At 37.7% G+C, this 22803-nt stretch overlaps 2 protein-coding genes across 2 annotated transcripts in view; both read left to right on the top strand.

Moving 5' to 3' along the window:
- HPS1 (Hermansky-Pudlak syndrome 1 protein) overlaps positions 1–6550 on the top strand; it is a 28116-nt gene extending 21566 nt beyond the window's left edge. Inside the window, exon 11 of the mRNA XM_083143273.1 lies at positions 17–6550. Coding sequence (XP_082999399.1) covers positions 17–194 — 178 coding nt within the window. The 3' untranslated portion in view covers positions 195–6550. The remainder of the gene's footprint in view (positions 1–16) is intronic.
- A 13232-nt stretch (positions 6551–19782) lies between these two features.
- The window catches only part of Hex-A (Hexokinase A), a 142733-nt gene continuing 139712 nt past the window's right edge, over positions 19783–22803 (top strand). The window contains exon 1 of the mRNA XM_083143044.1: positions 19783–20021. Within this exon, the coding sequence (XP_082999170.1) occupies positions 19941–20021 (81 nt within the window). The 5' untranslated portion in view covers positions 19783–19940. The remainder of the gene's footprint in view (positions 20022–22803) is intronic.

Here is a 22803-nt window from a genome sequence, read left to right as displayed (position 1 = left end):
TTGTTTTTACTCACAGAAAATTGATTGAAGAATGTTTCCCAAAGATGTCTCCAAATAAAGTAAGATGCTACGAACTGTATTGCATTCACTTAGGACTTGCTACTTCGTCATGCGTGCTTGAACATACCCGCAGATTGGCAGCTACAATATGGGAGGTTACCGGAATGCCAGGAAATCCTATAGATCTCTTGTAATGCAGGTACTAATAAGCATTTGCTTTTCTCAAGGTGAGCACACGCTCATTTCATCTACTTACTTGGAATTATCACTATTTAATCCTGGTAATTTTAAGTATGGTAAAGTATGTTGTGTCAAATGATGTGCCAAATGCAAAAATGTATTTATTTTTGTGTTAAATGTGAAGTTAACAATCATTGTATTTTGCTCAAGTTGCGCTGTAGATGCAATGAGAGTCTTGATGGTGCTTTTAATTAACCCTTAGATGCCAGGGTTATTTCAGCGGTGTTCATCTTGCTGGTGAGATATTTGAAATCAAGTGCAACTCTAAATGAAATGAATATCTCTGAAACAATTAATGGTAGAATTATGTTTCATTCCTTATTTCGTTAAGTATAAATTGTATATAGAAATTTCAGTGAAAAATTCCCATCACCAGGGAATGGATTTATATGTAGTAAAAGTGTGCTAAATATGTAAATACATATTTATTTATTTTCACCAAAATATGGAGTTAAATATGGACTTAAATTGTAAAAAATTACATTTTTAATAATTTAAGACACTACATGAGCTACATAAAAAACAGTATGCTTACATTGACATTAATTGTAAAACAACACAAAATTTTGTTGCAAGTGATCGAACGTGAATTTCCTTCTGTTGTCTTTTAAGATGAATTTATTTTGACTAAAACTGTGTACAATATCCCAAGAAGTAATGGGAGTATATTTCAAACTTGTCAGTTATTCGCAAGAAATTCATCCAACTCTTTCAGTTACATGGGAACATGTAGTTATTGCGCAAATATGAAGTATATGTTGAGAAATGTTCTGAAATATGGAAATATAATGAAAATATGAGCCTAAAGCTAATATATGTAAACATATGAAAAATAAAAACTGAATTTTTGGAGTCTACATGCCATGATGCACAAAGATAATACAAAATATAACTGATTTCAGCTTCATACATAAATATGCATTTACATATAAATATGTTCCCTTCAGGATTCAAAATGGAATGAACAAACTATTGACTGGTAAATTGACTGATTTAAGTTTCTAGTAAACACACTTTTGTGCAAAGATTTACTTATTTGTACTTTTGTATTTTTTTTGCAATAATAATATATATTTTTAGAGTAGTGCTTATTTCAAATTTCATACCAGAAACAGTTGCTGCACAATGAAATATTTGGTGCTTCCCCCACTTCCTATTATATCACATGGCCATGACAGTGATCAAATTACTCATGACATAGTTTAGAGCTAACATAAATCTCAAGAGATACAATATGTCCCAAAAGGCATTTTTAAGTTATGTCACCTTACGGAGTATATTCTATCTGTTATTGGCATTTAAGGGTTAATGGTATGTGCAATTTTCAAATTATAACTTGTGAGTATGCGAGCGTAAGTAGGAGAATGAGTTATTGGTCGGAGGTAGCCAATACATAATTTAAACTTGATGGGTTTATTGGAGATATTTAAAAAATGAAATTAGATATCATCATGTTATGGGAATTTAGACATGTTAAGATATTAATATTCACACGAAATGTGCTTACACATCCACGTGCCAAAGTTTTGATGCGGATGGTGGCAGTGACTGACAGACTGATTTTCCTTGACTGTTTTCTATGTGGATTGCCATTTCCCAGGCTCCTATATTATGCCCATGATCCTTGGCATGGTATGTCGTCACCAAAATTATCAAATTATATAAACAGGTATGCGGAGATGTAAGCAAGTTTCATGTGTGTATTGAATAGCATCAGATGAATGTGCTTGATTTTCTGAAGATTACTAGTGTTATTATTGTAACAGCGTATGTGATGCAATTAATTATATGGGTTATCTTTAGTTGAATTATCCATGGTAAGGGTTAATTTTAAAAGATGAGGGCACTGCAGACTTGTCGTTTTGTTCAAATTTGTGAGGGCTAGAAACGTACATCACATAGTTCCCGACCATATATTGTGCTCACCTACCTGTATTCAATCTTGGTATTGTGGAGATTTCTTCTAATTTCAGTTTCTAGTCAACACACTGGTTCTATTGTAATTGCAATGAGATTTTGTGCTCTTCCAAATAGTGTTCCAGACTTCATGACTTGTGCACATAATCATCCTTGTTTAATGATGCAAATAGCTATTTCTGTGTAGCAATGGACAATGTAATGAGGTGACTGAACATGCTGATGCCAAATAAATAGAGACATGCATATTTCGTTTTTTATAGAAACACGAATGTGAAATAACATGATGTAATCTTCGTTTTTTTATGTTTCTGAAAGATGTGAGGTATGTTTTCCTGCAATATTTGGTCACGAAATGATGTGAAATGAACTGCAAAATGCAAAATAAACTCGTTAAGCAATTTCTGAGGTCTGAATTATCTTGTATGTGTGAAATCATGCAGAATTGGTCAATTGTGCTGTAAATATTTGAGAAACAAAATTGGAATGAACTCTGATTACTACATAAATGTGGCATTAAGAATGAAATATTTATTTTGTGTTTAGTTTCTAAATGAAATTTAGGATTATAGTCACTGTCTTCCGTAAAATGTGCTCGGTTTTGTTACTGAAATCTTGATTTTTTTATTTACCATAAATATGTGGCTCTGCACACAAGAATACATAATAGCTCCTGTGCACCACTTTATGCTCTGTTGTGTGTACAAGGACATTCACACACAGTAATTCTTGACTATTGTTTAATATACTTTTCCAAGCAAAAGTTAAAGCTCTCTCTCTCCTGTGCATTGAATCATCCCACGAGAACTTACACTATTTCAATTTCAGTTAAGCTGCCTTGATGTACATTGACAATTGACTTATTATCTTGCTAACAAGAATCTAGGCCTAGCCCTGTAGCAGTCGAGTCGAGTGACTCCTGTATTACCACTAGAACGTAGCTCGTATGGCTGGGGGATGAGCTGTAAAAGAATACATCTATTATTTTGGTAGAGCCGTAATACTAGTTGGGAGAACCTGTAGACACAATTATAGACGCACAAGTAATGGTTAACAATAACAAGATTTATTATAGAAAAGTAGTTCCTGATATATGAGGATTGTCTTAACCTAAGAGCGTTAGAGGGTTTAGCCGCGGTGGCTCAGTCGGTATGCGTCTGACTACCATGCTCAAGGTCCCGGATTCGATCCCCAGCCTGTTCAAATCGGGGAACTTTTCTAACGTTGGAAGCGGCTCCGGTGCCCACCCAGCGTCGAATAACATGGGTACCTGGGGGAAACCCTGAGGAATAAAGGTGGTCAGGGGCGTGATGCTGATCATATCACCCCCACTCACGACCGGATCAAGAAAGTGTGGGGTGTTACACCCACACCCCCTATACGCCTTCATGGCATGGTGCTAAGTACAGGGGAGCACTTTACCTTTTTTTAAAGAGCGTTATAGGTAAGGGAGCTGCTTGGGAAGAAGGGTAGATTAGTAATACTTAGTAGGTTGTACATGAAGATCCTTGTCCATCTTCTAAATGCCTGAAGACAGCCTGGACTTGGCTGGGTGGATCGTCGTCTTGGGTCGGAGACTGGTCAGTGCCTCCAGCTGCACTTCTGATCTGCTGGTCGACATCCACACCTCTAGCCTTGTGACTAGGGTTTCTATACTTTGGATGTTGTGGTCGTAGCAACACTGGCAGGGTTATTTCTGTTGCCTCGTGTCGTTCTCAGAAAGTCTAGAAGGTCAGGGATGTGTGGACAGAAGATTGATCGTATCTGGTGTCCTTGTTATCGAGTCATCGGATCATTTTCATGTGGTGTCCTTACATGCAGGGTTGCTCTCGTGTGGGTAGCTGATCGCAGTTGGTTCCAAGTAACCAACGCAGTAACCACAGTTTTCTTGTTGTTGCTGACCTTACTTCTCTGAAGGGTAGAGAGTGCACATGGACTGATGGCTGATGATGATAAGATCCCCAGCATCTTGAGTGCTTCCTGTTGTGAGCCGCACCCAAATCCAACTTTGCAGAAACTTGCACGTTACAGCCTAGACATTCCTTTGTCAGCATTTCTGCACGATTTCATGTCTATTTCATCCTCATTATCATGATTAGCCAAAAGTTAAGAAAATTTCTTTTAAAAATCATGCTTTATCCCTCCCTACTCTCTAAAGTTGCTGCCATGTACCCATCGGTGTAAGACTGGATGAGCACAAGAACTGCTTATGCAGGGACATTAACAGAAAAATTCTCACCTGAGATGATTCATGCTATGTCTCATGCATGGCAATTAGATACTGTAGCCCTTTTCCAAGTAATAGAATATTAATTCTTTGAAGGTTGTGCATAATGCAGGTATAAAATTTTGTCATAATACAGTAAAACCTCATTAATCCGGACCTTGATAAGCTGGACTTTGCTTAATCCGGACAGACAAAAGGCAGCAAATAAAAAAAAGAAGCAGAATGCAAGGTTTTAAATGTGGCTAGAAGTCAACAATCGCATTCGTCATATGTACTGCATTGTATGTACAGTGTTGCTTTACATTTTACTATACTGTATAGTGTATTTAGGCGTATGCCCTTTAAATACACCATAATAAACATGTTTTGTTGCTATAAACAGAGTTTTAATGAACTTTCTACTGTTCTTTTAGGTTATTTCAGTTAATCTGGACTTTCGTTAAACCGGTCAACTTATACCCCCCATTAGTCCGGATTAACGAAGTTTTACTGTATTGCAGTGCTACCCAGTTAGAAATATTGTAATATGATCACAACTATTTTATAAATTGGGACTGACCTGTGAAAGACAAATCATATTTTTGACGCCAGTTTTTGTTAGAAGTTTTTATAAAGAAATAAGTATTGTAATCAACCGTGCTTACTTTAAGAAGTCCCTATTTTTTTTTTTTTTAGTTTGAGAGCAATGAAAAAGCATTGTATTGTATATTATTCCTGCTTCTTATTGTTTTGTGTGTTGTTTGTATCATATTATTTACTGTGATAGAAGTAGGGAGACTTTGAGAATAATGTTTATTGTATTGTCTGGTTTTGAGACCATGCCAGTGGCGAACCTTCCTCTTTCCTTGCAAAGTAGAATTCAGGTTATACGTTTTGAGTTGGTTTAATGTAATCATTTTTAAGTTTTGTTTGTAATATTTTTCAGAGAAAATTTCGAAGTTTTCGAGAAAACAGTATCACTCTTCAATGCAGGAGTGTTTTGGATTTTTGTTAAATAATAGTCTTCATTGACATGTACCTATGGAAGAAAAGGAAAATATGTAGTAGTGATAGCAGTTAATATGCTATTTTACCACATCACAACAAATGCAACCTGCTGTTCCGTTAGTGGTTAATGTTAAATATTGTCCCTCCTTGCTGGTCACACATCTGTCTGAACATTCCAAGTTCGAGGCCTAGCATTGATGTTCCTATGTGAGTGCTCTCTCATGAATTTCATCTAATCCTCATTCATCCTCATACTTGCAATGAACCTAAAGATATGAGCTTAACTTGAGGCCATTTGGGGGGAGGGGGCAGACTTGAAATGTTTTCCATCCCATAAGCATAGCGTGCAGGATTATTTGCTAAATAATGCTTACATTTGTGAAATCACAAATATTGATCTTTATTGCTTTGCTTTGAGGTTAACAAAAGTATTTGGGGGGGGGGGGGCAAGTACCCCCACCAAGTTACGCCTATGCCTAACGAGGCAGAAAAGCAATGTATAAATGGAAGTTAAAACACCATAAATGAAGTTAACATTTGAGTTGAAATAAATGTTTTAAAATACCCTACATCGTATGGGTGCTGTACAATGTTATTTTACAAGTCATTTTTTGTGTGTGTGCACGCATTTTCTTTTCAGCTTATATTCCATGTATTTATGACATTTTGATTATCTTCTTTTAATTGTGTGTAATTATGTGCTTAGGTTTTTCTAGTCAAATACATTTATCTACTGCTATTCATTTGGGTTGTAGTTTCATATGTTTCAACTCAAAATCAACTTTATTGCTTGATGCGATTTATACAAATGTTAACTGTAAGTTATAATTTTTTTATAAGGCTTAATAATAATATTATAAAAGTGTGTCTGTCAGGCATGTATAGGTATGAATGGTGAATGCTGATATTTCAAGGTACAAGATGTGCTTCTAAAGTAGTGTAATGAACAAATAAATGTCTTTCCAAAAATTTGTACTTTTATGTAACAGTATGTGCAAACTTGTGTAGATACTATGAAATGTGCTTATATTTATGTATTAAAAAGGTTTATAAAAATGTAGAGATAGTAAGAAGACATCAATACAAATATAAATTTTAAGGGTGTTGTGTGATGCTATGTCAAGATGCGATTCCATTGTGTTAGTTCGGTGATTTTCCTTTAAGTATGTTTTATAAGTGTGATGCATTTTTTTTTTTGATATAGTTTGAATTGTAATATTGTTTTGTGTATGTTGTATGTTGGTGGCCGCGGTGGCTCAGTCGGTAACGCGTCTGACTACCATGCTAAAGGTCCCGGGTTCGATCCCCGGCCGGTTCAAATCCGGGAACTTTTCTAACAGTGGAAGCGGCCCCGGCGCCTACCCAGCGTCGAATAACATGGGTACCTGGGGGAAACCCTGGGGGGTAAAGGCGGTCAGGGGCGTGATGCTGATCACATCACCCCCACTCACGACCGGATCAAGAAAGTGTGGGGCGTTACCCCCACACCCCCTATACGCCTTCATGGCGTGGTGCTATGCACAGGGGAGCACTTTACCTTTTTTTTTATGTTGTAAGCATAAATGTTTTATTTTTTGTTGCAAGTAAAATTTATTTTGTTTGATGAAATGATTGATTTTTGTCAAATTTATGAACTACTTCCACTAATTTAATCAGTAAGGTTTAAGAGAGGCACATTGACACATGCAGTCATAGTAGAAAATTTTTAGGTTCTATTATAGTTTTTTGTACGAGGCGTGTCCGGAATGAAAGGTTACAACGGTTAGTATTCATTCAAAAAAAATGTATTTGACAATACGCCCACTACAGATTATTTAGTGTTACATGAGTTATTTTTCCACATAATTTCCGGCATTGTTCAAACACTTGTTAAGTCTAGGTACTTGCTTCTGTATTCCACAGTCATAGAATTCTGCCGCCTGCTTCGGAACCACATTTCAACTTCGTTCTTGATCTTTCCATCTCAAGGTCCGTTAGCATTTTGGGTACCCAGCATGCACACAATTTCCTGTACCCTAATTTTAGAGTCGCAGCTTCATCAAGCGTTGTCTTAGACACTTTTGGAATTATTTTGTGCAATTGTCTTACTGTGAGATGCCGATTTGCACGAATTGTTTCCTCACTGTGATGCAGAAGTTCATCGGTGATCACAGACAGCCTACTGCCCCAATTTCCTCATGATGGTGGTAATTCCCACCAGTTCCAATACGCAGGCTGAAATCTCAGCAAAAGTTAGACCGCATGGCCCATAAATATTGTGATAAATTTGCCCCAAATTCTGATCTATACTAAACTAAATGAGGTTTTGACTTTACTATCATTAGTTTCTGATATGTAGAGTTATTTAGAGTAGTACATAATTTCAAATTTCACTCTGAAAATAGCATCGCCATTGAGGTTAATATGGAAAACAGGCCGGCTTCTGAGGGTTAATAATGTTTGAGGATTATAACTCCATTAAGCCTTGTTTCCATGATTATGAAAAACTAAATATGCTGACCAAGGCAGTAATTTATTTTATTAAAAAACATAAACTAACGTAACGTTTCAACCTTCTAGCAAGGTCTTCTTCTGACTCTGTATCAAGTACAAAAGTAACCAGATACAGCAAGAAGGGTAATATATATACACAAACATTACTCCCTCCAGACTATTTAGAAAGTTGTTTGGAACTTTCTAGCAGATGACTTTCACTTTCCAACTTTACTTTCACCTAAAAGGCTAAACACTTCCATATAGAATGTGGTTGGACTTTTTAATCTCACGCTCTTTTCCCTTCATTTTTCTTCCTTCTCCTCTCCTCTTTTTCTCTTGTCCTTTCCACTCTTTCCAACATCTTCTTCCATTCTTTGTTTAACTTCAGTCCCCCATTCCAGTTCATTGTGTCTTCTTCGCCTTTCTTCTCTATTTCCTTGGCTTCCTTCCATTTTCTCACTAGCATTCTCTTCTCCCTTCCTATCTGCTTAGCCTCATCCCACTCTATGTCATGTCCTGTTTCTCTCGTGTGTTTAAATATTGCATTTCTCTCTCTCTTAAGTCGTACATCATCCCTATGTTGTTTCAACCTGTCTTTCAGCCTTTTTTTTCGTTTCTCCTATGTACACACTCTGACATTCTTTACATTTTACTTCGTAGATAATCCCTTCTTCTTCCTCTTCTCTGTTTTCCTTTTTCTTGTTAGCATTCCTCGCTATTCCTAAGATGCTTCTTCCTCCCTTTCTGTAAGTTTTAATTCCTGCTTTCCTAAGCACTTTGCATATCTTTTCTGTGGTCTTCCCCATACTCCTTATTCCAAACCTTCTCTCCTCTTTTTCTTTCTCTTCCAATTCTCCCCTGCCCGTTTTCTTACTTCTTCTGTTTATGTCCAGTCTATCCTGCTTCTCATAGCCATTCTTTTCCAGCTGTTTCCATAGGTTATTTATTTTGCTTCTTTTTCACATTCTTTCATGCATATTTTCTTGATTCTGTCCTCCATATTCTTTATAAAATTTATTTTTGTCACCTCACTTACATCACTTCTTTTGTGGCAGAATACCCTGCTGCACACTTCTTCTGATGCCAAGCGGTTTCAATTTCTTGTCCTCTTTTCCTTTTCATCAATATATCTAGATAGCTTAACTTGTCTTCTTCTTCTATTTCAAGTTCCAATAATATCCCTCTTTCTTCATCTTAGGAATAGCGAGGAATGCTAACAAGAAAAAGGAAAACAGAGAAGAGGAAGAAGAAGGGATTATCTACGAAGTAAAATGTAAAGAATGTCAGAGTGTGTACATAGGAGAAACGAAAAAAAGGCTGAAAGACAGGTTGAAACAACATAGGGATGATGTACGACTTAAGAGAGAGAGAAATGCAATATTTAAACACACGAGAGAAACAGGACATGACATAGAGTGGGATGAGGCTAAGCAGATAGGAAGGGAGAAGAGAATGCTAGTGAGAAAATGGAAGGAAGCCAAGGAAATAGAGAAGAAAGGCGAAGAAGACACAATGAACTGGAATGGGGGACTGAAGTTAAACAAAGAATGGAAGAAGATGTTGGAAAGAGTGGAAAGGACAAGAGAAAAAGAGGAGAGGAGAAGGAAGAAAAATGAAGGGAAAAGAGCGTGAGATTAAAAAGTCCAACCACATTCTATATGGAAGTGTTTAGCCTTTTAGGTGAAAGTAAAGTTGGAAAGTGAAAGTCATCTGCTAGAAAGTTCCAAACAACTTTCTAAATAGTCTGGAGGGAGTAATGTTTGTGTATATATATTACCCTTCTTGCTGTATCTGGTTACTTTTGTACTTGATACAGAGTCAGAAGAAGACCTTGCTAGAAGGTTGAAACGTTACGTTAGTTTATGTTTTTTAATAAAATAAATTACTGCCTTGGTCAGCATATTTAGTTTTTCATAATCATGGAAACAAGGCTTAATGGAGTTATAATTGGACATTTTCCAAGGCTGATGAGGAAAATTAACAACTGGAAAGACTTGAAGAGGAAAGAAATACACAAAGACGAACAAGAGAAGTTTCTGAGAAAATGTTTGGAGAGAGGCACAGCGCCTAAAGGATTAAAAATAAGTAAGAAGGGAGTGGTTTGCAACACCAGGAGATGGAGGATATTGGTTCAGAAAATGGAAAAAGAACTGATATGGAATGAAATAAGGGCAAGAAGAAAGGAGATAAAAATAATAAAGGAGAACCTGACAAGAATTGAAAAAGCTATTGAAGATGGTCTCACCATTTTTACGAGAGAATATACATTTCATGAAATGAAAATCTGGCAGGAGAAATTTAGAGAGAAAATGAAAATAAAATTGAAGAAGAAAGGAGAGGGACTAGGATGGAAAGAAGAAAGAGGAGAAGAGGAAGAAGAAGAGGATACCAGAAGAAGAGTTGTGGTAATAGGGAATGTAGATCTAACAAAAGAAGAGGAAGCTTTTTTAAAACTAGGCAGAGGTTTTAAAGTTAAAGAAAGAAATGTAGATTATGAGGAAGTTATATATGACATTGAAGAAGCAGTGCTCCATATAAAAGAAGAACCAGAAAGAGACAAGATTAGAAGAAGAACAGCAGCCATACTGAAGAAAGAAATGGGAAAACAAGGAAAAGTAGATAATTTGAGTCAAAAAGAAAGGGAAGGGATGAAGAAAATCAAAACAAGAAATGATGTGGTGATAGAGCAGGCAGATAAAGGTGGAGCAATTGTGGTGATGGAAAAAGAATGGTACGAGAGGAAGTTTGAAGACCTAAAAGAAAATGGATATGAGGAGATTTGTGGAACAGGTGAAGAACAAACTATAAAAGAAAGAATCATTAAAGACTGTAGGAGGAGTGGATTCAAGAAATGCATAAAGGAGACAGGAAGACTACCAAGTTTGAAAGGCTTTCCAAAGATACACAAAGAGGAGATAAAGTTAAGACCAGTAATGAACTGCAGAAACAATATTTTGGAACCCTTAGAAAAGAAATTAAAGAAAGTTATTGACGTGTTAGTAACACAGCAAGAAAGCAGAGCAGTTAAGAACAGTGAACAAGTAGTAGACCTCATAAAAGGACTTAAGTTAAATGAGATGAAGACGACAATGTTTAGCTTAGACGTGAAAAGTATGTTCCCGAGCATCAAGAGGGGACACGTTTTGGACATTATTAAAAAGAGAATGGGACAAGAAATTATAGGAGAATGGGATAGTGAAAGGGTAGTGAAGGCGCTGGAAACCATTTGGAATAACGGTTACAGTATAATGGGAGATAAAATAATGTTCATGAGTGAAGGACTAAATATAGGTTCCAGTCTAAGCCCAGCATTGGCTGAATTGGTTATGAATGAATGGGAAAAGAAAGTGATAGAAAAGGGAGGTGACAAAATGATTCTGTTTTGCAGATATGTGGACGACTGTTTTGGCATATGGAAGGGAACGAAGAGGCAGCTTGACATTTTTGCCAAAGAAATTCAAGATGAAGAAAGAGGGATATTATTGGAACTTGAAATAGAAGAAGAAGACAAGTTAAGCTATCTAGATATATTGATGAAAAGGAAAAGAGGACAAGAAATTGAAACCGCTTGGCATCAGAAGAAGTGTGCAGCAGGGGTATTCTGCCACAAAAGAAGTGATGTAAGTGAGGTGACAAAAATAAATTTTATAAAGAATATGGAGGACAGAATCAAGAAAATATGCATGAAAGAATGTGAAAAAGAAGGCAAAATAAATAACCTATGGAAACAGCTGGAAAAGAATGGCTATGAGAAGCAGGATAGACTGGACATAAACAGAAGAAGTAAGAAAACGGGCAGGGGAGAATTGGAAGAGAAAGAAAAAGAGGAGAGAAGGTTTGGAATAAGGAGTATGGGGAAGACCACAGAAAAGATATGCAAAGTGCTTAGGAAAGCAGGAATTAAAACTTACAGAAAGGGAGGAAGAAGCATCTTAGGAATAGCGAGGAATGCTAACAAGAAAAAGGAAAACAGAGAAGAGGAAGAAGAAGGGATTATCTACGAAGTAAAATGTAAAGAATGTCAGAGTGTGTACATAGGAGAAACGAAAAAAAGGCTGAAAGACAGGTTGAAACAACATAGGGATGATGTACGACTTAAGAGAGAGAGAAATGCAATATTTAAACACACGAGAGAAACAGGACATGACATAGAGTGGGATGAGGCTAAGCAGATAGGAAGGGAGAAGAGAATGCTAGTGAGAAAATGGAAGGAAGCCAAGGAAATAGAGAAGAAAGGCGAAGAAGACACAATGAACTGGAATGGGGGACTGAAGTTAAACAAAGAATGGAAGAAGATGTTGGAAAGAGTGGAAAGGACAAGAGAAAAAGAGGAGAGGAGAAGGAAGAAAAATGAAGGGAAAAGAGCGTGAGATTAAAAAGTCCAACCACATTCTATATGGAAGTGTTTAGCCTTTTAGGTGAAAGTAAAGTTGGAAAGTGAAAGTCATCTGCTAGAAAGTTCCAAACAACTTTCTAAATAGTCTGGAGGGAGTAATGTTTGTGTATATATATTACCCTTCTTGCTGTATCTGGTTACTTTTGTACTTGATACAGAGTCAGAAGAAGACCTTGCTAGAAGGTTGAAACGTTACGTTAGTTTATGTTTTTTAATAAAATAAATTACTGCCTTGGTCAGCATATTTAGTTTTTCATGTTTGAGGAGTGGAAATTTTGCAAAGCAGCCAAAGAGTGCTTTCAGCGCATCTTCCTAATTCTATATATTCACAGGTAAGTATTCAATTGTAAGCTCCATTGCCTTCGTAATCTTGTAAATGTACATCGATCTAATGAAATTGTCTATCTACTCAACTGTGCACCATTATGTGCAAAATCCAGGCAAAAGAAGCGGTGAATAATAGCAAATGTTTATTCTTCGAAAACTTAAAGTTCCAAACATGCTTTTATATGTCCCTGAAGTGATCCTTCCCGAGTCCTGTTATTCAATGTCACCCCCTTTTGCACTGATCACTGTCTCGATTCTCTGCCTAAAGCTCAAGCATACCCTCTATCACTGCTCTTTGTCCAAATCCTCGAATTGGTCCTCAATAGCGGCAGGGCCGAATTTATCATCTGTAGACCCCTAGGCCTAACCTGTGGTAGGGGCCCTACCGGGGGGAATTTTTTTGAAAAAATATTTCAATTGAAAATAACATTTTAATTTTAAAAATAACATTGTAATTTTAAGTAAACATGTTAGGCAATTTTTTTTAAAATAATATTTTTATTTTAAAAATAACATATTGTAATTTTAAGTAAACATGTTAGGCAAATGCAAGATAAAAGAGGATTGTAACAAACAAGCAAATTTTACTTATATTTAATTCAGATACAGTACTTCCCCAAACAATCAGACTAAAAATGAAAGTTTCAAAATAATGTACACTTCATACTAGTAAAGCTACTTATAATATCTTCATAACTTAGTGTCTTAAAATATCACTTTCAATGCTGAGCAAAGCCAAAACGTTGAGCCTGTCTTCTAACAAGGTGGTTCGAAGCCTGTTTTTCATCAACTTCAATTTTGAAAATGACTTTTCTCTACTGCTGTTTGTGACCATAAGTGACGTACTTTCTTGGAAAAAAACCTCAATATTAGGAAAAGAATCTGACGTTTCTAGGAGGAGTTGATATATCCACCTCTCCTGACTAATGACTTTTCAGTTTGCTCATCATCTTTTTGAAACTCGTGGTAAAAAGCCTTGAACTGAATCAGTTCATTTCCCAATTGATTGTCTAAGTCGATTTTTTTTGTGGTGCAGGCCCATAGGCTGCAGCCTACACAGCCTGCACATAAATGCAACCTGAAGAGATGCTACCTTGAGGTGCCTAAACTTGTTAGTAACCCTTTCAATAATCCTCCAAACGTAATTATCCATAGGATTTAGATCTGGACAATTTGGAGGCCAGAATTCTTTGGACCAAGACAAGTCCACATTATCAGAGAACCATTTTTGTACTAAATAGATCGTGAGAGCTTGTGTGTCATCCTGCTGGAAGATGTATGGTATCCCAGATGTCATGATGGCCCCACCCCACTCAACCCCATGTTGGTCGTCAGTTTCCTAAGTGATGTCCATGGGTCTTCCAAAATGAACTCTTGGGCTCTTTGGGCAACTGCTGGGGTGTTGCTGTTTTCTCCATCGAATGATTTTTTCTCACTGGATAGCAAAAGCCTTCTTGGTCTTCTCGGAGGCCTCATACTTGTTTGTGATCTCAGTTATCCGAAAAACTTGATGATTTCAGTCTGTGGCTTTCCAGCTCGAAGACCTTCCATAATTGCCGCTCTGTGATTGTATTCTGCATTTGACCTCACCAAGGCAGCCATATTGACTTTCTTGCATATCTTACACACACATCTGGTCTATCGACGCATCAACAACTAAGTACTTCTGATGTCAAATTTAGTGGAGATTTAAACTTTGTCCAGATTCTGCTGATGCATGTTATAAATGTACAAGCTTTTGTATATCTTTATCATAGAAAGTTCCCACGAACCTTGTATTTGTATGTATGTGTGAGTGGGTGTTCATTTTGAAAAGAAAACTGAAATCTAAATGTCTTTTAATTTTTTTAGGGGAGAGGGCTCATGTTACATCAGTAAATCAATTGTTAGTCGAAGAACATAGAAAATGAACATCTGTATGTTCCTGCTGTCCTAAAGGTTAATTTATTTAAGTTGGAAACATTGTTCATAGCAGTAGTACAAATCTTCAATTTGGAATGAAATTTGTAGGCATACGTGAACAGTAACTCGTGGAGCTTTTCTGTGCTGCAAGTCTGACAAGATGATGGTTGAACAATCATCAATTCTAGTTTTATCAGACACATTTCTTGAATTAAGTGGTTTCTGACACATGTACAAGATTGGTTGCAGCGCTTGAAGTCGAAATTCTTGCTTTTGCAAATTTTCCCAGCTGGAGGGATGTTTTTTTTTTTTTTTTTGACAAGTTTCTTATCTGGTTGATAGAATCCCCCCTAATCCCCCCTAAGTTTCCATCTGCCTTGAGCACCGGTTGGTTGCTTTGTTGACATTTTTGTTTTAATTCTCGAAGTTCCTATTGTGTGTAAAGCAAAGTGAATGAACATTGAGTGAGGCAGATGGGATGAAAATATTTTTTTCACAAAATATTACATAACAGTTGGGCTGAAATGTTCGTAGGTTAACATAGTAAAAAATATTTTTTTGACAAAATTCGATTTTATTATTCAATATAGTTGCCTTCGAGGGCGATACAACGATTATAGCGGTCATACAATTTTTTGATGCCATTTTTATAGTACGATTTCTCTTCAGCCTCAAAATAGGCCTCAGTTTCGGCGATTACCTCTTCAACAGTGCTAAATTTCTTTCCAGCGAGCATTCTTTTAAGGTCTGCAAACAGGAAAAAGTTACTGGGGGCCAGATCTGGAGAATATGGTGGATGGGGAAGCAATTTTATTACGGTTGAATATCGCTAAACATTGCTCCGAATCATCAAAACGTTGTTGCTTTTGATCGATTGTGAGCACGCGCGGCACCCATTTTGCACACAGCTTTCGCATGTTCAAATATTCATGCACAATATGTCCAACACGTCCCTTTGATATTTTTAAAGTCTCAGCTATCACGATCAACTTCACTTTACGATCATGTAAAATTATTTTGTGGACTTTTTTGATGTTTTCGTCGGTAACGGCCTCTTTGGGGCGTCCACTGCATGCATCGTCTTCGATGCTCATTTCGCCTCGTTTAAATTTAGCAAACCACTTCGCAACGGTTGATTTTCCTGGTGCAGAGTCCGATTAATGTTTATCAAGCCAAGCTTTGGCTTCAACAGTATTTTTTTTCGCCAAAAAGCAATGCTTTATTAACACACGAAATTCTTTTTTATCCATTTTTTCACAATAACAAAAGCTGCTTCACTCACAATGCTATATCTCACGAACTAATTATCCGGCAGCTGTGAAATTTATACACGTATCTTTTGAATGTTAGTACTAAGTAAAAATCACATGGATTTAATTCTAGTAACGCCATCTATGAGTCAGCCTACAAACTTTTCAGCCCAACTGTTAAAGAGGCATATTTGGTGAACATTTTATTAAAGTAGTTTTGTCATCTGGCCGGAAGTCATGGGCGTATCCCAGCTAGGGAGAAGGCGATTCCTCCATGTAGGAAGTGAGGAACTTCCTACAGTTTCATTTATACTTATTTCCAGTTTTCTACTTTTTTAAATGTTGAATGAGCGCAATCAAGGTTCGCTACTCGACTCAAGAGTCAATGTGCTGGCTATCACCCGGTCGTTGCAGATCTGTTGCCCAAAGACGACCGACCGTCTTTGCCTGCCTGCCGCTGAGGAACCTTTCTTGTCATCCTACAGGCAGATGGGTGAGGGGCAGTGCAAGGGAGGGCGGGGGGTTGCCCAGTTATACGGTCCCCGAGGAAGGTCCCGTGGGTTCCTCAACTAACTCTAGCATAATGGTTCTAAACCTAGCAAAAGTTGAACTTCGTTGGCACCTAGCACTCTGTGTTTGACATAATGGAAAATCCAGCATCATCTCAAAACGGGCATCCCTGCGAAACAGAAAAAATTGAATTCTAATGAAGATATTTTGAGGAAATGTTTATTTTTAAGAAAATCTCCAGATCTTGTTTCTACTTCTCTAGCGACTTGTTTCAAACAAAAGGAAGTATGCCGACCAAGGGACCAGTGACGTGCACTGAGGAGTAGCTAGTCTAGCAGAGATAGATTAATCAATCTCACATCTCTAATTATTTTCAAATCACAATATTTATTGTCTTGTTAAAGCCACAGTTCATATGCAACACTTACTTTTTCACGCGGTGGGATCCGCAAGCAAAAGTGGCCTAGCCTCCTCCTCTTCCGCCTTAGCAGTTGCAGGTAGAAACGGGTTTCCGAAGGAAAAGGGAAGATTTCTGCCTCTACCTCCATTGTCTCATCCCCCCCGCTGCAATGGTTGAAAGCCCGTGCTTTCAGGTCCCCCAGTCTATCTCCTATAGGACAGATAGGGGATTGGTTTCCATTCGATTCCCTTGTTAATCATCTAAAGAACTCGAGGGAAAATTTTCTGCAGTACTTATGATCTCTGTATTTACACAACATTTTACACGTTGTACAATATGTATGTATAATATGGGATGTAGTTTTATTATTTATGAAATGGGAACGTGTTATGTACAGACAATAATGTTATGCTTTTTTATTTTATTTTATTTTATTTTATTTTATTAAATATGGAATATATAATGATTAGATTACAAATATTTGCTCAGGCTCTCTCTCGCTCTCGTTTTAGTTGTGTTTTTTTTAATACTTATACTAATCTCTTGGCCTCCAACGGATGTATTTATTTGGGCAAGAGAACGCACATTCATATTGTTGTTGGTTTGGTTTATTTTTCTTCGCTTTTCTGCAACATTTGGTTATTGCGAAAATGAGGATGATGTGGTGAAATTAATGAAGGGACCTCGAACAATCCAGGCCGGGATTCAAACCCGTGATGAGCGTGCATTCTTGTTCCTGTGTTGTACTCTGCAGTGAATAATGAAATAATTTGAAATGAAAAATGTATCTCAGAACTCAAGAAGCCAAATGAATATTATTGAAGAAACTACAAAAAGTGTGTTTTGTTACCTCTTTTAATTCTGTGCATAAAGTGTACTTAAAACACCAAATCAACCAACCGTGGGGGAGTGGTTATCACAGCGCGCTACCTCACCAGGAGTTCCGGGTTCGAACTCCGACCTGGGCATGGGTGTTCTTTGTGTTTGTCCCTTCATTAATTTATCGTATCATCTTCGCAATTAACCAAATGTGAGAAAAAAGCGACGCTAAGTAACAAAAATCAAATCAAATCAAATCATTGATTGATTTGGTTTATTTTACTTCGCTTTTCCGCCACTTTTGGCTAATCGCAAAGATGATACAATATAATTGATGAAGGGGGACACTCAAAGAATGCCCATGGCCAAGCCGAGATTCGAACCCAGGATCTCTCGTTTAGTAGTCAAATCAAATCTTTTTTATTTTCAAATGGGGTGGGGGTTACGTGTACTTTTTTTAGTACTCATTCATCATTTTGCAATCTTTTCCTGTTATTGATGTTCTATTTTTAGGAATACTGGGCCCTAAATGGGGGAAATTATGAGCCACACCAACCCCCCCCCCCCCCTTGAGCACGCCACTGATTGCTACCCCAAGTATCGACGTCACCGCACGTCACTGTAAGGGACAAGCTTTTACAGGCCCTGATCCATCCTCTTGTTTTCATCTTTTCTTTATCCTCCCTGATTTAACAAGGGAGGAACATTTCATAAAAGGAAATCGGTAGAGTTGGAGGTCACAAATAAAACACACGGACGCCGTTACCAGTCATGGAATTTTCTTCAACTTTTTTCAAGCAGTATGCTAAACTCATTTTATTGAATGGTCGAAATTCCTAATGTTGCTTAACTACAATAAATAATCAATAACGCAGTTCACAACTCCAAAATAGCAAAATAAAATTGAACTTAAAACTACTACAGTCATCAGAAAATTATGATAATAAATTAATAATAATTGTATAATAATAATAAACCCTAGCATAATTTTATCACATTTAGTGTAATTTATGAGTTGAAACAGCACCTTTTCTTATGAGGAGGTTGATATTGGCAAAGCTGTTCTTAATCCAGGCAGGGAGGGCCTGCAGCTAACATCAAATCCAATGGCTAATCCAAGGTACAGACGATACATGTCACTGTGTAATTGAACGCATTTTCGAAAACTTTCCTCGGTCTGTTTACCATAACTTCCTACACCCCAAAAATTCCACGAGTCGCCAGTCACTTACCTCCTCCTGGAAAATGAGTGGCGAAAAATGTCATTCTGTTCATTGTGATTTTTTTTACGTGGAAAGTTAAATAAATGTTATTCCCTTTCCAAATAGAAAAAAACATTGCCCCCTAAAAAAATAGATCTTGGTACGCCCATGTCGGAGGTTTATCAGCCCCACCTCCCTCTCTCCCATTTTATTTCTGTTGTTAACAATAAAAATAACAAACTTTCTGCTTTTTTGCAACTTGAAATGAAGGATGCGAATTTCTAGGGAGGGGGGAGGAGGGGTCGACGACTGACCTACAGACGCGCATTGAGAGATCGCTTATCAACAACCAAAAGGCAAATGCGTTATATTATGATTATAAATAGTTCCAACTTTTAAATTTAGTCAACACACGTGCGTTAGACAATTACAATTTTCGAAACACGTAAAATATCTTCATTTGATGTGATTAAGTACCGACTGCAGAGCCTACTACTCCCTCGTGTTTGGGTCCAATCTTTTCGTTTTACTGTCTAAATCCACTGATTTTTCCGTATCGGGTCTGTCTGAAAACGATGCATAGATACCTGAGAACAGTTATTTGTTCCCTATCTCATGTTGAGACCAAAAGCCACATAAATATTGTCGCCTTTTCCGAAGACACCCTTGAATTAAATGTTATTCTTTTCAAAACCGGAAGTTCAGTCCCCGCCAGCGCCAAGGAAACACAGAAATATAAACATCCGGTGAAAAGCGCCCATAATTCAACTTGATCACTCTATTCAAACCCCAAGCCCGAAATTTCAAGTCCAACCAAGAGTTAACAACCACAGGGGGAATTCATCGCTCATCTGCCCGTCAAATACCACTCGGATAATATAGTCGTCAGAATTGAAACGCCTGAGAATTATCATCGAAAGAAATACTTACACATCAATTTAATCGGTGGTCCTGGCATCTGGTGGCAAGGCTTAACTTGAAACGCCGAGGTACCGATGACGTCACTAAAGCACAGAGCCAAGCCTTCGCAGCAACCAATGAACATAGTTCTCAGGTTATAGTTAAATCCACGATAATCCCACCTTGACTTAAATATTATTAATCGTTGTTTTTGTGCATGAAGCATATATATCTATTTTGTGCGGAAGTTCTTTATAATTAGTTTTCTGTGGATTTTCGTGAAAGGAAGAGAGGAGAGTGATTTCTGATATAGACTATAGGCATATTTATATGTAATATAGGCCTATATATTGATCAAATTCCGTTAAAACCTACTTAGACTAGAATAATGGCAGGACAAGCTGAGGCAAGTACTTCAAAGCAATTACGTGTTCGTTCTATACCTGTGACGACTACAAAAAATCCAAAGGTAAGTACTACATTTGTTTTGTCACGATCACGATACGGAAGGCTTAGAAAGAAGCTAGGGAATTAGGTCTATATTGTAGTAGAAGCAGTGCTCGAAGTGATGGAGGGATACTTGGTCGAGTTTAGGTATGGGAGGGGGATGTTTGCATGGGAACACTGCAGTGCAGTAGGTGGGAGATGTTTATGCAAAATGCACGTCCTCTCCTCCACTTCTTGCACTGAACATAAGACTTCATTTCAAGTACAATATTGTCTTAATGCTTCTTCCCTTTCGTTTATCAGGAAATATATTCCCCAATCAGTGGCGCCGAAACCGGGGGGCCTTAAAGAGGCCCGATGTCAGGGACGTAGCTAGGTTGATTAGTTGGGGGGGGGGGGGCAAACGTAAGATTTTTCTATCAAACTATTTATACACCATATAGGCCTATACTGTATACATACCTTATGTATGTGTGTGTGTGTGTGTATATATATACATACACACACACACACACACACACACACACACACACACACACACATATATATATAGTCTTGAAAGAAAAGGAGCAAGGGCCTCCTCGGTGGCGCATGGTAGCATCGTCGCCTTGTGCTTGTGGATACTCGGTGGATGCTCATAGTGGTTCGGATCCCACTTTATACTGTAGAACCAGTCCCGATTAGCCTTGTGGACTTAAAATACCAACTCAATCAATCAATAAATTGGAAAGGAACATCATTTTCTTCTGTAGCCCCCAACAGTCTACGGATATACTCTTGCGAAATCCACAACCATTATTCGGGAAACTAAATGCAGAATGAACTCATTAGCTTAATGGTTGATACTCCAAGAACAATGTTATTAGTCTTTAGATTTGTAAATTTGCTGGAAGAAAACTGAGATGTAAATAAAACCCGTTTCCGTGGTTTTAGATATAAAGTGCTGGAAGCAGGTTTGCAAGTATTGACAACAGTGCAAATGTGAAATGTGTGCGTAGTGAGTTCAAGCTAGGCATCTCATATATACAGTTTATACCGGAATCGAATCCGGTATCTCTTAGTTCAAGACGACTGCGTTAAACACGATTCTATAGGGCGGGCCCGAGTCTTCTATGGCATCTGATTGATCACTTGGAGAATGGTGACGATAAGAAATTTTATGCACACGTCTAATTTCTTAAAATTAATCTTATTTGTGTGTGGATAACTGAATATATGATGGCACTGGATAAAACTAAGTTCCCACACGCTCAAATGATTACGCTCTCGTCTTTGGTTGGGCAGGTTCAACAAGGGGTCCCGGGTTCGATTCCCGATGGAGGCACATACTAGTTCGGATCTCACTTTAAACTGTAGGTCCACTTCCGATTAGCCTTACTGTGCATAAAGTGGACTTAGAACACCAGATCAATTAATCAATCAATTGAAAGGTTCAAGTTTCGATCCCTGGTGGTCAGGCCGGTAGCCAGAATTTGATTTCGGAAGGGACTTATCCCTTATCGGCAGCCACCATCTAAAGGCGAAAAGTTTGGGGGAGGGTAAATGTGCTGAAGATGAATTTCTTGGTATATTGCAACTAACCATATACAAGATGTTTAATCCTGTTAATGAAGTAAATTTAATTACTACTACACATTATTCAAATCAGATATTTGTAGGATTTCGGGAAAGGACTGCAGCCCCCGAACCCCTTCCCTGGGTAATAAGTTCCAAAATTTCTGTGCTGTTCCAACATCGTGAGGACAATTTGGGAAGTATACTTGAAAGCGATATGGAAACAAATTCTGCTCTCGAAACAATGGGACTCGATGTGATGACCACGCGCAACCAAATGAAGGAACTCTTCGCAGGCCTTGTCCCTCAATATTAATTTTACTGATTAATTGTAAGTTTTGCTCGCCCTCCTCGATGACGCAGTGGTATCGTCGCCGCCTTGTAATCAAGGGGTCCCGGGTTCTCTTTCCTGACACTTTTTGGTTAATCGTGAAGATGAAGTTGACAATGAGTGATGTGAAATTGATGAGAGTACCATCATGAAGAACACACATACCCAGTCCGGGATTCGAACCCAGGACCCCTGGCATCGTAATGCACCTTGTTAACCACTGCACAACAAATAGAAACAGAAAATGCTTGATAAGTTATTAGCTTCTCCATAACTCATGATTATATTATAAGTAATATTCGCTGTATGACTAGGGATTAATTATATTTGTATGTTTAGCCAACCTAACCACCTAAGCAGCAGCAGCTTCCGCATTTGCAGGTGGAACCTAAATTAAGAAAAATCACAGAAAGTCATAAAGATATCCAAATTTTGTAACATAATAATTATAGAGCATGCAGACGGCTGTAAAAACAATTGCTACATATCTAGTTTCCTTCCTTAATTGAAACGTTGTTTATTCTTCATTATACATGAGATCAATCACCCTGGGAGTCGAACCCAGGATCTTGTGTGGTAGTCAGACTCTCTTTTAGAATGCCAATATGTTGTATATTTGGTCGATCCTGATCCATTGTTTCCAGAGGGAGACAATCTAGCAGCTTCTCATTCGACATTTCACTCGCGATGTAGGAAAACGAGATCACAAACACTTCGCGATTCTATCTTCTCACGTTTACAGAAGTTTACCACCGCTCGGACCACAAATCATACTTCAAACTATCTGACAGATATCAATTGTCCACCAAATCAACAGATGAATTGACAGCTTCGATGTTTCTTCGATTTTTCAGAAAGTGGCATTTCCCCTCCTTTGCAGGGCAGGTCATTTGCAGGAGGGTTGAGTGCATGTGAGAAG

This window comes from Lepisma saccharinum, chromosome 21, assembly GCF_977018435.1.
Source record: "Lepisma saccharinum chromosome 21, izLepSacc3.1, whole genome shotgun sequence".
In the NCBI taxonomy this organism is placed as follows: Eukaryota; Metazoa; Arthropoda; class Insecta; order Zygentoma; family Lepismatidae; genus Lepisma; species Lepisma saccharinum.
The sequence above is the reverse complement of the archived record's forward strand: the minus strand, read 5'-3'. Positions and strand labels throughout refer to the sequence as shown.